Source organism: Antechinus flavipes, chromosome 4 (assembly GCF_016432865.1).
Source record: "Antechinus flavipes isolate AdamAnt ecotype Samford, QLD, Australia chromosome 4, AdamAnt_v2, whole genome shotgun sequence".
Lineage (NCBI taxonomy): Eukaryota > Metazoa > Chordata > Mammalia > Dasyuromorphia > Dasyuridae > Antechinus > Antechinus flavipes.
The window spans coordinates 353,229,778-353,246,255 of record NC_067401.1 but is presented as its reverse complement, the minus strand read 5'-3'; the positions used below and the strand labels follow the sequence as shown (position 1 = coordinate 353,246,255).

Sequence of the window (16,478 nt, the reverse complement as noted above, 5' to 3'; positions counted from 1 at the left end):
AACCTCATGCCCAGTTTATTATAATATTCTATTGAATAGGCTGCTTGCCTCCAATGAGGCTCTTGCCTCATGCTACTTTTACTAGATACCTTTCCTAAATTACCATGTGAACATCATTTCCTTGCTATTTATGCATATATACGTGTATATATTTGTGTGTGTCAAAAGAGCAAAATTTTAATAGTTCCTCAAAGATAAAAATAAAGTAAAAACCTATAATATCAGGAATTGGAATTTCAAAGTTCCTTAAACATCATTTAACCCAATCCTCTTCTTTTACTGATTAAGAATCTGAGCCACAAAAGGTTAGAAAAAATTGTCCCAGATTCATACAGGTTGTAAGCATTAGAGCATATTCAAATTAGAGTTTTCTGACTTTAAAAATTGTTCTTTCTGCTATTTGCATAACACAAATAAGTTTTTTTTAAATCTTTCACTATTCTACATTCTAGCCAAATCATATAACTTACAATTCCCTGTACATAACTCATTCTTTTCTAAACCTTACCTCTATATTTACTTGAAATGCCCTTCATTGTCGTCTTTGTTTGTACTTATTTTAATCATCCTTTGGGCTATAGTCTAAACGTTTTTTTTGTTTTTTTTTCCAGGAAGGATTCTGGGAAGATGGCAAAGTCAGTAAATTTCAAGCTCTCCCCATTTCCCCCACAAACAGAACAAGTTTGTGCCTCAGGGTGAACATGGACTGGTAAAAAACAAAACAAAACCCAAGATGACTTGGGGCAGAACAGGGGTCTTTCTAGCACAATCCAAGAAGAGCTAAAGAAAGACCCAGGCCAGGGGAGTAAGCCATGTGAAGTGAAAACACCTCTAATCAGAAACACTAAGTGGGGCCTCTGGGATGAACTGGGTTTGGCTGAAACTTCAGCCCCAACCACAGGAACTTTCATTTCCTGGATAATGTGGAGAATTAGTGGGGGGAAGAGAAATCTGAGTCTGGGAAGACTGAGGGAACATCTGCTGATGAAGACTGCCAAGCCCAGATGTTGTATGCTGCAGAGACAGGGCCCTGAGCTATTCTCTCAGCACATCCTTGTGTGCTGGGCCAATAAGGCAGGGATGATGCTGGCTACATGCACTTGCTGGAAAGGGTAGCTCTTTGTTTGGGGTACCAGGTCACAGTGGAGAGCTGAGAGGAAACTAGAGGCACCATCCCCCATCCCACGATTAATGGTGCTTACAATAATATTTCTCATTAAAAAAAAAAAAAAGAATCAGCAAAGAAAAAAAAAAAACCAAAACAACTACAGAAACTTACTATGGAACAGGGAAGCCTAGGGTTTATATATATATATATATATATATATATATATATATATATATGGAACAAAATGTGAAAATAAGAAAATTTTATAAGAAAACAATCAAAGAGAAAATGACAGAATAACTGGAGTACCTGAAAGTTGTCACCCAAAAAATAATAATAATCTTGACATGATATTGCAAGAAATAATCCAAGAAAATTGTCCTTGAGTGATAGAACACACAAAAATAGTAGACATAGGAAAAATCGACTTAAATCCACACTTTCCTAAAGTACATATTAATGGGACATAGTTGACCATGATCTGACTCTAAAAAGAAAAATCTCTTAGGAAAAGGAAAAAAAATAGTAATTATGTTACACAAATGAAGTGCAGAGGAGAATAGATAGAGAGATTTAGAAGGGGGAGGAGGGTTCATAGTTCTGAAAATCTACTCACATTGGGAATGAACTAGAAAACACTACATGTATGCCATGAAGGGTATAGCACCTTCTAAAATCTATAAAGAAATAAGAGCTATGCCCAAAAAGTTATCAAAGTGTGCATACCCTTTGATCCAGCAGTGTTTTTATTGGGCTTATACCCCAAAGAGATACTAAAAAAGGGAAAGGGACCTGTATGTGCCAAAATGTTTGTAGCAGCCATGTTTGTAGTGGCTAGAAACTGGAAAATGAATGGATGCCCATCAATTGGAGAATGGCTGGGTAAATTGTGGTATATGAATGTTATGGAATATTATTGCTCTGTAAGGAATGACCAGCAGCATGAATACAGAGAGGACTGGCGAGACTTACATGAACTGATGCTAAGTGAAATGAGCAGAACCAGGAGATCATTATATACTTCGACAACGATATTGTATGAGGATGTATTCTGATGGAAGTGGATTTCTATGACAAAGAGACTTAACTGAGTTTCAATGGATAAATGATGGACAGAAACAGCTACACCCAAAGAAGGAACACTGGGAAATGAATGTGAACTATTTGCATTTTTGATTTTCTTCCCGAGTTATTTTTACCTTCTGAATCCAATTCTCCCTGTGCAGTGGGAGAACTGTTCGGTTCTGCAAATATGTATTGTATCTAGGATATACTGCAACATATTTAACATATATAGGATTGCTTGCCATCTTGGTGAGGGGGGTGGAGGGAGGGAAGGGAAAAAACGAAACATAAGCGAGTGCAAGGGATAATGTTGTAAAAAAAATTATCCTGGCATGGATTCTGTCAATACAAAGTTATTATTAAATAAAATAAAATTTAAATAAAAAAAAAAAGAAATAAGAGCTGAGGCATGGATGGAGGGGGAAGCAAAAGGTGGGGGAAGCAAAGGGTAGGAGAAGAAAGCATGGGAGGGATCCATGGGTGAGGGGAGGTTAAATAATAGCCAGGCAAATTAAGGAACAGAATGAAAACAGAAGATTTAGCAAGGGACAGGAAAAGAAAAACATATACACAACAGGGATCAGGAGTACAATTTGTTATGGAAAAAAACTACAGCTAGTAATCACTGATCTTAAACAAAATCAAACTAAAAATTCAATTATGAGAGAAATTTCTATTATATGTCAATCATACTAATATTGTATTAGAGGCATGTTTATATATGGATAAATGTATCTGTATATTTATATGGCATATATTTATATGCTTGAGTATATGTAGATATGTCTGCATATATGGATGTTGCTCTATATAGGTATATATATAATCTATGTATATCTGTGAGGATCTGCAGGTGGATGTATATGTGTGATTATATATATATATATATATATATATATTATATATATATATATATATATACACACACACACACATATATATATATATATGGGGGTGTGTGAGGGGTATGTGTGTGTACTGGTATGTATGCATATATCTATATAGATATATATAGATATATATCTATATATATCTAGAGAGAGAGAGAGAGAGAGAGATATCTATGTTTAAGTATAGCCTGCTTGGAGGACATGGGAGAGGTGAAAGGAGAAAAAAAGAATAAAGTTAAAGTTAAAAAGTCCGTAGCAGAGAATATAAGAACAACCTACAAGGAAGTAAAGACAGACTTGATTATAATTTCTTCTACTATTACATATCCTTTCTTGAACTGGTAATTTATTGTTTTATATAAAGATAGATTATCTAATACACATATTTTAATATGTATATGTATACATGTATGCATGTATGTATATTTTGGTGAAGTAATTGGGGTTAAGTGAGTCACATAGTTATGCTGTATCTGAGGCCAGATTTGACCTTTTAATTGCTCCTGTTGTTATATATATATTGAATTCTCCCCTGATGTTGTGGTGGGCACATAACAATGTTGTGGTTTTTTTCCTTTTGTCTTATTTTTCTTTTCTGTTTTTCTTTTTTTATTTTTTTTTAAATAAAAAATAATTCATGAAACTTCTTCCCTGATCACTCCAATTTGAATAGATCTCTTTTTAGAACTCATGAAACAATTATCAGAATATATATGTGTGTACATATGTATTGCACACATGTATATATATGCATTTATATGTATATACATACACACATATGCCATGTTATCCTGTGCTACCTGTCACCCTCCGGTGTAGGTTTTCACTTTTCAGTAGGTAAGCTAACTTAGTTTAGATAGAATTGCTTCCCCTGAAAGTATCAGAGAGATAAACCATTTACTGTTTATCTCAGTAATGAAAATCTATTAAAAGTTTAAAATATTGCTTCAATATATTATTGGGTCAGTAAATAATTTGTTTGGCTATGAGCCTAAGGACCTTTTTTAAAACATTTTTTTTTAAATGTAAGTTTAAATCTCAATTTAGCTGCCTAGGAAACATTCAGAAAAATGCTTTTAGCCAAAGTAAATGATAACAGTCTAGCAATTTACTCCTTTTTGAAAAGTAACAACACTGATCTTTGACTTATAAAAGAAAACATAATTAAATATAGCCTAGTTTGTCAGCACATTCTAAACAAGCCTTCTAGCAGTTATAAGTGGGCAATGGGAGCGAAACATTAATTTGTGACCTAAATTTTTCATGTAGAATTTATAAAAAGCTAAACTGACAATCTCACTATTTTATAAATAATTTAAAAATTATAAATGTCTTTAATATTAGAGAACCACAAATCCATTTGTTTACTCTTTCTAATTTGGGTACTGGGAAATGGAAAAGCAGTATAGTAACAGTGGGGAGCAGAGATACTCTTTGAGTCAAGATGATGTAAAATCAGTTGTCACCTCTAACACACATTGCTAACTGTAGGAGGCAGCTAGGTGGCACAGTGGATAAAATACTGAATCTGGAGTTAGTAACACCTGAATTCAAATGTGATCTCAAACACTTACTAAACACTCAGACACCCTGGGCAAGTCATTCCATACTGTATTTTTTTTTTTTTTAATCCACTGGAGAAGAAAATGGTAAAATCACTCCAGTATCTTTGTCAAGAAAAACCCTGAAATAGTGTGGTTCATGGAGTCATAAAGATTTGGACATGAAACATCACTACCCTAAACAAACCATTTTATAATTCAGGCAAATATATCTCTAAAAGTATAAATAATGGAAGAAGTGCACAGATCTCTTAGGCAAGAGTGTTTTTTCTTCTGGATTCCCCCCCAAACTAATGATGGCCAAAAAAAGTCTTATTTTTAAAAACTGACATTCACTTTATAGAATGGGAAAAGGTAGTTTAAGAGTGTGATCTAATTAAGGAAAATTAATTAAGGAAAATTAAGGAAAAAAAATCTATTCAATATGATTATTGGTGATTATAAATTAAATAATTCATGATAAAGTGGGAAAAAAGATAAATATAGTCAGACCCTAGATTCGTACTTTGGTTCTGCTACTTATTCCATATGTAGTCTGTTTAAATTCTCTTTCTAGAGCTGATTTTTTTTGATTCTTTATTTCTTGTTTTGTTGATCTCACAAAACTTTTTTTTTTGGTACACATTCATCCATGTAATTTAAGTTTTCATATAATTGGGCAGATTAGCTTCTCTTTCCCATCTTTGACCCCTCTTTATCCATTACTTATGAATTCTTCCTCATTTTTAATTTTGATAATTTAGTAATTTGCTAGCTCTTTATTATAAAGTTTTAATCATATTAAAGTATTTTATTCCTAAACTGTTGTTGTATTAACATAAATATGGAATTCTGTGTTCTTAATTTAATCTCTTAATGATTTGTTTTAATTTTAATTTAATTTAATTCAAAATCACTACTTTTATATTTGTTCTGGGGTTACTTTTTTATTTTTAAAGCTTTTTATTTTCAAAACATATGCACAGATAATTTTTCGAACATTGACCCTTTCATAGCCTTGTGCTTCAGTTTTCCCCCTCCTCCCACCCCCTCTTTTGCATGGCAAACAATCCAATATATGTTACACATATTAAAATACATGTTGAATCCAATATGTATAAACATATTTATACAATTCTCTTGCTGCACAAGAAAAATCTTATCAAAAAGTAAAGAAAATGAGTAAGACCACAAAATGTAAGTGAATAGCAACAAAAAGAGTGGCATTACTATTTTGTTAATTAGTTTAATCTTGAAACATGTTATTCAGTCTTTTTGTTATATTATAGGTTTTCAATGATTCTTATACTGATAAAGTTTCTGAACACTTTGGGTATAGTTCACTGAATTTACTAATTTGGTATTGTTAGATAATCATTTGCTTCAAGTCACCCCTTCTCCAGAATTTTGATACTTAGCTCTGCCAGATCTAAAACCCAAGTATCCTTTCAATTGTTATTTATGAAGATCTGGGACAGTGATATATGATCACAGGGATTGTATTATACAGCAAATTTCATTAAGTTTTTTTTTAATTGAAGACAATAATAAGCATAGTCGGTAGCCACTAACATATACATATATATATATAATATTTCTATATAATATTAAGATTATGGAATTACAAAGATTTAAAATTATAACAGTCTTTACACATTTAATCCAACCCTCTAAATTTAAACATGAGATAATGGAGGCCCCAGAGAGGTTGACTCTCTTAATAGTAGATTTTTTTAAAAATGGAGAAGGACATTAATGGAATCGACTAAATGAAGAAATCTGAATTCCCACAAACAAATGTATCCAATGATATAATATTCAACAAATCTTAAAACATAAATGACTAGGGAATAGTTTTCTTTTAAAGGAATAGCTGGCAAAATTAGAAAAAAAAATCCAGTAAAAATAAGCAAATAGCAAAAATATATAGCATAATAAATTTTAAATGGAGAAAAATCTAAATACAAAAAAATCTTATTACAAAAGTTTATAGAAGACAAACTTTTCATCTATTACAGCTAAGGGTTCAGCAAAAATTCATAACAAAGTAAAGATAAAGGAAATTATAAAAGACAACATATAGTTGATTATATAAAACCAAAAATGTTTTGATATAAAGTCAAAGTGATATACATTATCAGAAAAAGATACATATTTGCAAGGCATTTGCATTAAATGCCTTTATAAAAGTATTATATCTAAATATATATATTTTTAATTGGCTCCAAAACCTAATTTATGAGTTGTTACCTAGTAGACATATGATCAAAGAATATTAAGAACCTTTAAAAAAAAAAGAGAAATGCAATCTATCAAAACCCACATGGATCTAATATTAAAAATAATGGTCAGAGAAATTCAAATTGTAGCAACCCTAACATGTTACCTTACCACTATTAATTAAAAGATGAAAAATATTGTTAGAGCGATGTTTAAAATTTATTAATCAGCCATTTCAGTCATGTCTGACTCTTCATCACTTCATTTGAAATTTTCTGGGCAGAGATACTGGAGTAGTTTGCCATTTCTCTCTCTAACTCAAAAAGAAAGAACTGAGGCCAATTGTATATGTCCACTCATACAGATAGTAGACATCTGAGGCTGTATTTGAACTCAGGTCTTGATCTGGCACTTTATCCACTGTGCTACCTAATTGCTACTTTTAAGAATATAAGTATTCTTATAAGTTAATAATATAAGTTAATTCAATGTTTGTAAAGATGTGAATTGGCTAGACCATTATGGAAAACAATTTAAAATATGAGAAAATATGTTCAGAACTTTTGACTTATAGATTATAATACTCAAAGAGTGTAGCAGCTAGAAAAACATGTCAAGTACAAAAATGTCTTTAGCAGTTTTTATCAAATTGAAAAAAATATTATATGAAAACAATGGAATATACACCATAAGGTGAAATGAGATAAATATAAGGAATTCTGAAAAAAATTAGAAGAGTTGTATTAAGTTTTAGAGAATGAAGAGTCAAAAAATGTGTGTATGAGTTAAATTCAACAATGTTTTCAACAAATCAATAGGTGAGAGGTACTAAAATTTCAGTTGAATAAATGGTTTATGCCAATATATTATCAAAATTAAAAAACAATTACCCTCTTTCTGATAAGAGATCAGTAAAAATGTTCAGGAAATTTATTGTATGAAGGGTTTGCTACTTGAAAGCTACTTGAAAAACATATTTAACATTAAAACAAAATATATTATTTTTTCAGAAAAACATGTGCATCATTCAAATCAGAAAAATAGATAATTTACTTCAATATAGATAATTTAAATAAGTTCTCAATACCCAAAGTGAGAAAAATCAATTTCTTCCAAAAGTAAAGATACAATTACTTAAAAATCTTAAATGAAACAAAATAATTTTCATAATAAGGAGGTCAAAAAGAATCAGAAATCTTAATCAACATGTAATGTCCTTGCCAAGTGGAGGAACATAACACATACTTAGGGTTCAAGTTTATTTCAAAAACATTATGGGAGAGGAAGAGAATAGAAGATATTATAGGTATTAAGTGGTAAAAAGCAGTTGAGAAGAAAATTAATCTCTGGAGAGCTTTTGGAGTCCTATAAATAATATTTCTGAGACTAGCTTATATAAACATGTAGAATAGTTTTGATGAAAACAGATTTGATATCAGAATTTTATTATCTACAATAATGTCTATATATTTATTGTTATGCGACAGTCATAGAAGAAACATTTTTTCAAAGTTCAATAAAAGCAATGACAGCAGGTTCTTAATTCTAAAGAGGTCAAGTAAATTTACAAAATCAAATGAGAGTAAAATTCCATCGTTCCCTCTATACCACACCTCCCTCCTTCCCTTCTTTCTTCCTTCCTTCCTCTCTTTCTCCTTTCTTTCCTCCCTTTCTCTATTCCTTTCTTCCTCCCTTCCTTCTTTCCTCCCTTTTTTTCTTTTTTCCCTTTTTCCATTCTTTTTCTTTGTTCCCTCATATAATTACAATTCTCAAAAATCCCACAATATACATATGTGAGTGGAGTTAAATGATGCCTTGTATTCCTACCAATCTCTAGTTTAGGATCCCTAAGAAGTGAAGAAATTAGGGAATCATCAGACATGTTAGGAATTAAGATATTTCCTATATATAAAAGGGAATCTGGGAAATTAATTTTCTTTCTCCTTGCTCTCCCTGAATGCTGATCTGACACTATTTTCATCCAACTAAAAAGCAAATGGAGACTTACCATTAGACATAGACCAGATAGCACGTAGTATCATGCAGTATCTACCTGAAACTGACTCCTATTTCAGGTATCTCTATATATGCCATAGTGATAGGTAATGGCTTAGGTAGAAAGAAGAAAAAATATGAAATCATCCATTTTATTTATATGATATATTTTCCTCCCATCCCATATTCAGGCAAATATCACAGAATAATGAATTAAAGACATATCTGATTTGAAGATATTGTATTTTCTTACTCAAAGTATAATAAGGAGTTCCTTGGAAGTCATGAGGATATTTGCTGTTCAGAAACAACTAAAAAGTTCCATGGAAGTTAAAAAATTAGAAGAATTCTATGGATTTACTATTCATATAATTTATATTCATGGTATATTTATATATATGGTATATTTGCATATAGTATGTTTGATCATAGAGATAAATTGCATTGTTTTATTTTGCAAAAAATATATATTCTCCTTCTTATTAAATGTGATTACAAAGTTTTTCTCTCTATACAGCCCATCTGTTTGATTCTATGATTATGATCAGATTTATATTTATATGGTCAAAACATTCTAAAAGGAACATCAGGAGTTTCCATAGTAACCCTTGAAGATAAATTGTTATATGTTTTTAATATGGAGCTTTGTAAATTGTGCCTTAAAGACTGAAAAATTTGAAGGGGAAGTAGAGGCAAATTGAAGTACAGAAGTTGCTAGTAGTTTTATATTGTTATCTCATTGAAAACTGATATTAGATATATCTCATTCACTGACTGAAGGTAAACTTTGGAGAAGACATTCTTTGGAGTTAATGACTTCATAATCATGGGAAGGTTTATGTTGCTGAAAACAGAAATGATCACATGTAAGTGCCAGAGAACTGAAGAAGGTCCCTTTAGTCCAATCTTACCTTTCTAATGCAGGGCACTACAAGAAGTTTTTTTTTTTTTTTTTCCCATCTATTATGTGCCCCCATTTTATTTAGCAGTCTTTTATATTATTTTCAAAAAAAAATCTTCTGTATTTTGTTATTCACAGAAAATGTTGCTTTCCACCAAAAGGAATAACAACAACAAGAAATGACCCACGTTTTCAGAATCACTTTGGAGGTATATTAAATTAAAGAAATAATGAAATAAAGGAAGATGCTTACCTCTCACAACAAAGGTAATATAAGACATCTTCCTCAAAGGAGATATTATTTGAAGATGGAATTACATTTGTCACAAATAAGAATTCAGAAATATGTTGCTTTCAACAACTTTACTAGACTTTACTAGAATATAGACTCTTTAGGTGAGGTTATGCTAAATAACAAAAGAGAGAAGTATACTACACAATAAAGATTTGTAGTACGAATTGTGACTAATGAATATAAAATATCATTAAAGACAAGACTGAAAAATGTTTTATGCTGTCTTGTAAAATTTAAGTAAACTACTAAATAGATTGTAATCAATTATGATCAATATTAGCTAAAAGAAAAAAAATCATTTTCTAATTGGAACAAATTCTGTTTTGTATATTGGTGATATATGAAAATCTTTTTGGCTTTAAGCATAACTTTTACTGGAGGTTTTTGTAAACAGAAATGTTTTGTTTTCTCCAACTCCAAGAAACACAGGTACATACACACAGACCCACACACAATCTCACACACATTCTGAATGACAGTATGTATAACACCATAAGAGTCTAATCAAAATGGTAGCCATTTTACAGACTCACTTTATGAGTATGATATATATACACATATATATGTATATATATGTATACATAAGTATATAGGCTTAATGTAACATTAGAAAATATTTAATTGTAACAATTTTGAAAGTTGTATTAGCTAGTTATATTCCCAGTTATTTGATAAATTTAGTTTGTCATACTAAATTCAAAATCATTCAATTAAAAGAAATATAATTTATTAAGCTTATGTTTTAAAGTTATACATGTACTATGTTTCACTATCTTTTCTTTGTACTAAATTCCCTCTTTTGTTGCTTTTAAGATTATTTTATTTCTAATGACAAACATATTATAAAATACAATCTGATTACACCAATAGGCAGACATATATTTAATCAAAAACTAATTGGAAGGTTATTTTTTAAGAAACTTTGGAGTGGGCCAGGCTTTTAAAAGTGTATCAGGAAATACATAATGATGTTGAAATATTTTGTATTTCAGTGAAACATTTAATGGAGAAAAATGTTGAATCTAGAATTTTATGTTTTGAATATTTTTTTGTCTTATTTGAGTGAATTTCTGTCAATCTGATCTGACAGTTTTATAAGAGATTCGTGTAAAACTCAGAATTCATGAAGTGGAAGACCTTCAATCTGAAGTGGGGTGGGGGCAGGGAAAGGAAATCTTTCTCATTCAGGCCAGTAGCAGCTGGAGGATGTTGAGAGGCCTGGAAACTAGCACATGAAATCTTTGGAAGGTGCTTACAAATCAAAACATTTATTATTAAATCATCAGAGGATGATGGGCACAGCATTTCACTCGCCCAAAACCTTTTCGTTTAAAGACAGTCTGTCCACCTGTATCTTCGTGTACCCTGCCTGATTCGGAATGAGTGCATTGAATTGAGGAGATTATCACTTACGACTGAATTTTTCATCATGGCTTTGACAGTGAAGCCGTCAGAAACCAGGGAGTGCGGCTGGTGCACCGGGAGTGGCTGTTGCGGCTGGAGTTTGGTCCTCTTCATCATCTTCTCTGGACTTTTATTTAGGTTCAGGGTCTCTTTTTCTGCCACCATCTTCCTAGGAAATGTCTTGTTCCCACATCCAGTGCTTTACGAATGACTGGGAGGTGGAGGGGAGGGAGGGAGGGACACAGCCGGAGTGGGGTTATGGAGAGTAAAAACGGAATTGTAATGGTAATAAATTAAACCCTCCAGGTCCTGCCCGGGTTTGCTCCCACTTCCAGCTGTTTGTCAGCTCCAAGGTGAAGAGGGAGTTTGGGGGAGGGAAGGGGCAGAAAGGGGGGCAGGACCGTATTCTGCAGCTGCAACAGGCTTCCAAAGGTGCTCCGCGAAGTTGCTAGGCAACGTATCAACATCGCAGCGGAGCAGGCTCGCAGTGACGTAGACATTCGAGGCCAAGAGCCGGCAAAAGGCCTCGGGACGGGGGCGGGGGCGGGGCGAGGCGAGGCGGGGCGGATTAGAAAAAGGGCAGCAGGTTCCGCACTACATCTCCCAGAAGGCCTCAGGGATGTGTGCGTAGGCCTGCGCGTGCGCTCACCTCCTCCTCACTTCCCCCTCCCCCTTTTCGGGGGGCGGGGTGGGGAAGGTAAGGGGTGGGGCGGGGCGGGGCAGGGAGGGGGCGGGGACAGAGGGAGGAGGGATCCGAGGTCTTTAAAGCTGGGAACGCTGGTCGAATGAGGCGAGCGCGGGGCCTAGGGCCAGGCCTCTGTGCGTGTGTTAAGCCCCCCTACGCCTGTCTTTAGAGCCACCACCTACTTTGTGACCATGATAGGTACGTGGGTGTCCTCCAGGTACAGCTGCTTTCCCCTTATTCTCTCCCCCATCACGTGCTGGTTCCTTACGCAGGTGTGAGATCCTGCTGATCATTGTCAAGGACGGTCTGGGTCACCTGGTGAGGTGAGAGGTCTTCTGAGTGTCCCAGACTCTTCCTGGTGGAGGTCAGGATTTGAGATTTATTCAGGCCTCTAGCTTCGCTGGTTCCCCCAACCCCGCACTGAGGACCAGAGTGTGCCCTTCCTCCCGATACCCCTTAGAGAGGCAGATGGTGAGCCCACCATTCCCTTCCTCAGTGGGTTGTGTGAGATAATAATTCTCCCCCCAATAAGAGACCATCCAAAGAACATTACCTTAACAGTGCCCTTTGGAAATTTGCCCCTCCCCCCTCAAGCCCTGCAAACCTTCAAAAGTTGTTGAGGTTTTCGAAGGTCAGAGGTCCCCCTGTGTTTTTCATGCTCATATTCTCCCCACCATTTAACTTAGCTGCCCTTCCCATGCTTGATGTCTGCCCTTTCTCTTCTCCCCCCTCCCCCCTCATTATTTTGTCAGTGAGCAACCTTTGACTATCCCGGGGAGAGCTCCTGAAACAGGAAACGAAAGTGATAGGCGGTCCATGTCAGCTGTAATGAGAGGTGGTTCCAAAGGGGTTTTTAAACTTCTTAATGTCTATGATTTTTTTTTTTTAAGGCTATATATGAGCAGGTAATTTTGAAGTCTGGGACAAAATGAAAGATCCATCTAGATGATCTTGTGATAGATGGAAATGGAAAATAGCTTAAAAAAAACTTTTTAAAAAATCAGAGTTTTTCTTAGTATTATTAGGGGAAAAAGTGAGCAAGTTTGTTGTTGTTGTTGTTGTTGTATATTTATCCCTATAAATTGTCCCTAAAAATTAATGGAAAAACATATATTTAAGACTATTTTTCTGGAACTGTCAATGACTTTGCACAATCAGTATTTGGATTTTATAGAATTGGTTTTTAGATTATTGTTGACACAATAACTATTAGTGATCTAATATCTTTAATTGTTGCAAGTGAATATTCGGAGCCAGTTCATAAATGTTCAGAAAGCTTATTAATGTGTTTATATGTGGCACTTTTTTATTTTTTAGAGAATGGGTCACTTCTTAAATATTTTAATTTTGTTATAAAATTAATGATACAATGTAAAAGAATATTCTTCTTGTTGCCTAAGAAATAAATTCATGACTGTCATATTCCTTGGAGACTATGTAGAAATAGGCTATCTTGAGTTCTGAATTTGTGAAGTTTTGATAGGCCTTTTCTTACCCCTTTCTACCTTGATACTGCTTTCAATAAGTGACCCATAGAAATTAATGTTTGAAAAACATTAATCATAGGCCACATTATATGACTCTTTAGAATTTACAAAAGTTTCCCCATCACTACCTTGGGAGCTAGATAGTGTTAACATGAATATCTTGTTTTATAGAAAACCAGAAAGATAAAGTGACAGACTCCCATGGTTTTGAAGCTAACAGTGGAACTGGGATTAGAAACCAATTTTCTTAACTCCAAGTCCAGCACATAATTGTCACAAATCAGATAAGTTGATGCTTATAACAACCACTCAGGCAACATGCAAACCTTGAGAAAGGCAAAAAACAAAATCCAAAGAATAAACATTTATAATAAAATTTGCATAAGTAAGAGATCAAGAGAGGGGCCAAGAAACATTAGTGCACTGATTAGGTAAATTTGTGTTACTTGGTCTAATGTATTTTGGATAATTTCTGATTTTGTTGTGCATTATTATATTTTTGTGCCTTTTAATTATGTAACCTTTCCAATGTATTCTCCTACATTGTATTTCAGTGGACCTGAACATGAGCTCATAAAGGCTTTGAACCAAGAGAACATATGATCTGGTAAATTGGAACAAGCCCAAAGATTTCTGAATAAGGTCCATTATGGGACTGTTTATCTGTATTCTGAGGTCAGAAAGTTGGCCATAAAGTGATCATATTTATTTGGCTGTAGAGACTAAGACTAAGTCATGGCTCATTGAGAAAAAATGTTTGATTAGAAGTTAAAGAACCCAAGTTTGAATAATAGCTGTGCTACTTACAATTTGGGTAGGTCATCTGGGATGAAACTGAGGTTTCATCCTTTGTTAAATTAGAAGAGTTGGGTTGACCCCCAGCAGCTCTTCATCTATGATCCCATGAGATCAAGATTTAAAATATAACTCACAAAAGGATTAGGATAAACATTAATGAAAGGATGACCCTATCAGAAATATTTCAGGCCCTTGAAATATTGAAGGAAACTCAACAAATTTAAAAATAGCCATATACATGTATATTTTAATAATATATGTATTAAATTAAATATATATATTATAATTATTTAAAAATCATTATAGTTAGCTTTATTCTAAAGGCTTCATTTAACCATAGACCATCATTTAGGAAATGATTGTGGGTTTTAAAAAGATAGTAGTTGAATAAAAACACATCCTATAGTGTGATTGGCGATTTAGGGAAACAAGTGAATACTGTATTTGATGTTTTAATTAGGTGGTGATATGATCCTCACCAATGACTGATGCAGATTCTTCAGGATAGATCTTTAGAAGTGTTTGTTTGGGTTTTTTGATATCATAACAATGGAAAATAAGTGATTGCATTTTGGAAAGAAGGAAGATTGTTGTCATGGAAAGTGCTAGAATTAGGAGTTATAATTCCTGTGCTTCACATTATTAGCTATATAATCCTGAGCAAATTATTTAACTTTTCTGGGTTAAAGATCCTTATCTGTAAAATTTCAATATTACTTATAATATCTTGTCTCAGAGTTGTTTTGGGAAAAACACTTTGCAACTTCACTGTGAATTATTTTAAACTATATATCTCACATGATAGAATGTGGACCCCAGATTTTAAAGATATATAAATTTTAGTCATAAAGTATCTGGGTATTTTTCTGTTACTGTAAGAAAAATCATACTGTGATTTTACTGTTATTAGATCATTATACTGAGAAACTTATCTAGGACATGTTTTATTTTTAAAAATTCTTTTAAGAGCACTAAAGTTTGTAAATCAAATTTTAATTGTAATACTTATTCTCATAAAAATAGATTCTACATTTGGGTCTGATATATTTTTCTAAAGTAGGGAGTTTAGAGCACAATGTTTACTCAATAATTAAATCTAAAATGAGTTCATGTAAATTTGGGGTGACATAGTTGAACATTAACTAAATGTATTCCTGTTTTCTATCTATTGAAAATTTTGGATTTTGATGATTTATGTAAAGTAAGTGTATGTATACGTGTGTGTGTTTGTGTGTGTGTGTATGTGTAGTAAGTCTGGTAGAAAGATTTGTGCATTTGTGATGAAATGTTTAGAGCCAGAAAAAGTATTTTTGATCTTCATCTGATGCAAATCCAGGAGGTCAAGAAGATTGCTTGAAAATTGTGTAGATACTTGGAATTTTGCCAGTGGCAATTATATATTCATGAGATTTGGGTCTTTTAATGTCTGTGCCACTGTGTACTCTCTTTAAAATTTTTTTCCAGTAACACCTTTCAAAAAAATACTAATATATTGCCGTTGATAATGCTAAAATATGCTGTGTAAATGTTAAATAGTACTGTACTTATACTACATTATTGTGTGGAGATTTTAAAGTATCATTTAGTTTATGTTCTGCTTTTAAAAACTATCTTAGATGGAAAAGAACCTCATTTCAGGAAAAAAAAAAAAGGTTTTTAAAGATGAGTGACTTAAGAACAAAGATAATTCAGACCAACGCCTCATTTTTACATCTAATATAAATTATCAATGCTTCTGTTTAAGCATTTTTTCCTTTTTGTCTTCAACAGAGACAAAACTGCTGACCATTTCTCTGTATTAATTCTATACACTTTGCTTTTCTTAAAACAACACATTTATACTTAAAAGATGAATTTTAGCCTTTTAATAGGCAAGCTAAGTCATTTTAGTCCTATCCCTCGAAAACCTAATTTTCTAATGCATTTCTTATGTATCTTGAGTTTTTTTTTTTAACTATCCTATGTCTAGAAAATATGAAGACTTAAAAATTGTTAACAAAATCTTAAGAATCTTAAAAAGAATGCCATATTTTGAGGTGGCATGAAGCAAAGAAGCATGGAGAAGGATTAAGTTAAAACAGGCAGGATA

General features: G+C 33.0%; 2 protein-coding genes across 5 annotated transcripts in view; one reads left to right on the top strand and one right to left on the bottom strand.

Annotated features, from left to right (window-relative positions):
• Positions 1-12,822, bottom strand: part of PACRG (parkin coregulated) — a 610,416-nt gene extending 597,594 nt beyond the window's left edge. Inside the window, exons 1-2 of one of the 4 annotated variants that reach the window (XM_051998081.1) lie at positions 12,709-12,822; positions 12,287-12,419 (exon numbers count right to left, since the gene is read on the bottom strand). In XM_051998081.1, coding sequence (XP_051854041.1) covers positions 12,287-12,397 — 111 coding nt within the window. In that variant the 5' untranslated portion in view covers positions 12,398-12,419; positions 12,709-12,822. Of the gene's footprint in view, positions 1-11,428; positions 11,918-12,286; positions 12,460-12,708 lie in introns of those variants that run through there. The other 3 variants (XM_051998080.1, XM_051998082.1, XM_051998079.1) reach the window with 3 other exon arrangements.
• Positions 12,204-16,478, top strand: part of PRKN (parkin RBR E3 ubiquitin protein ligase) — a 1,934,491-nt gene continuing 1,930,216 nt past the window's right edge. Inside the window, exon 1 of the mRNA XM_051998070.1 lies at positions 12,204-12,302. Within this exon, the coding sequence (XP_051854030.1) occupies positions 12,296-12,302 (7 nt within the window). The 5' untranslated portion in view covers positions 12,204-12,295. The remainder of the gene's footprint in view (positions 12,303-16,478) is intronic.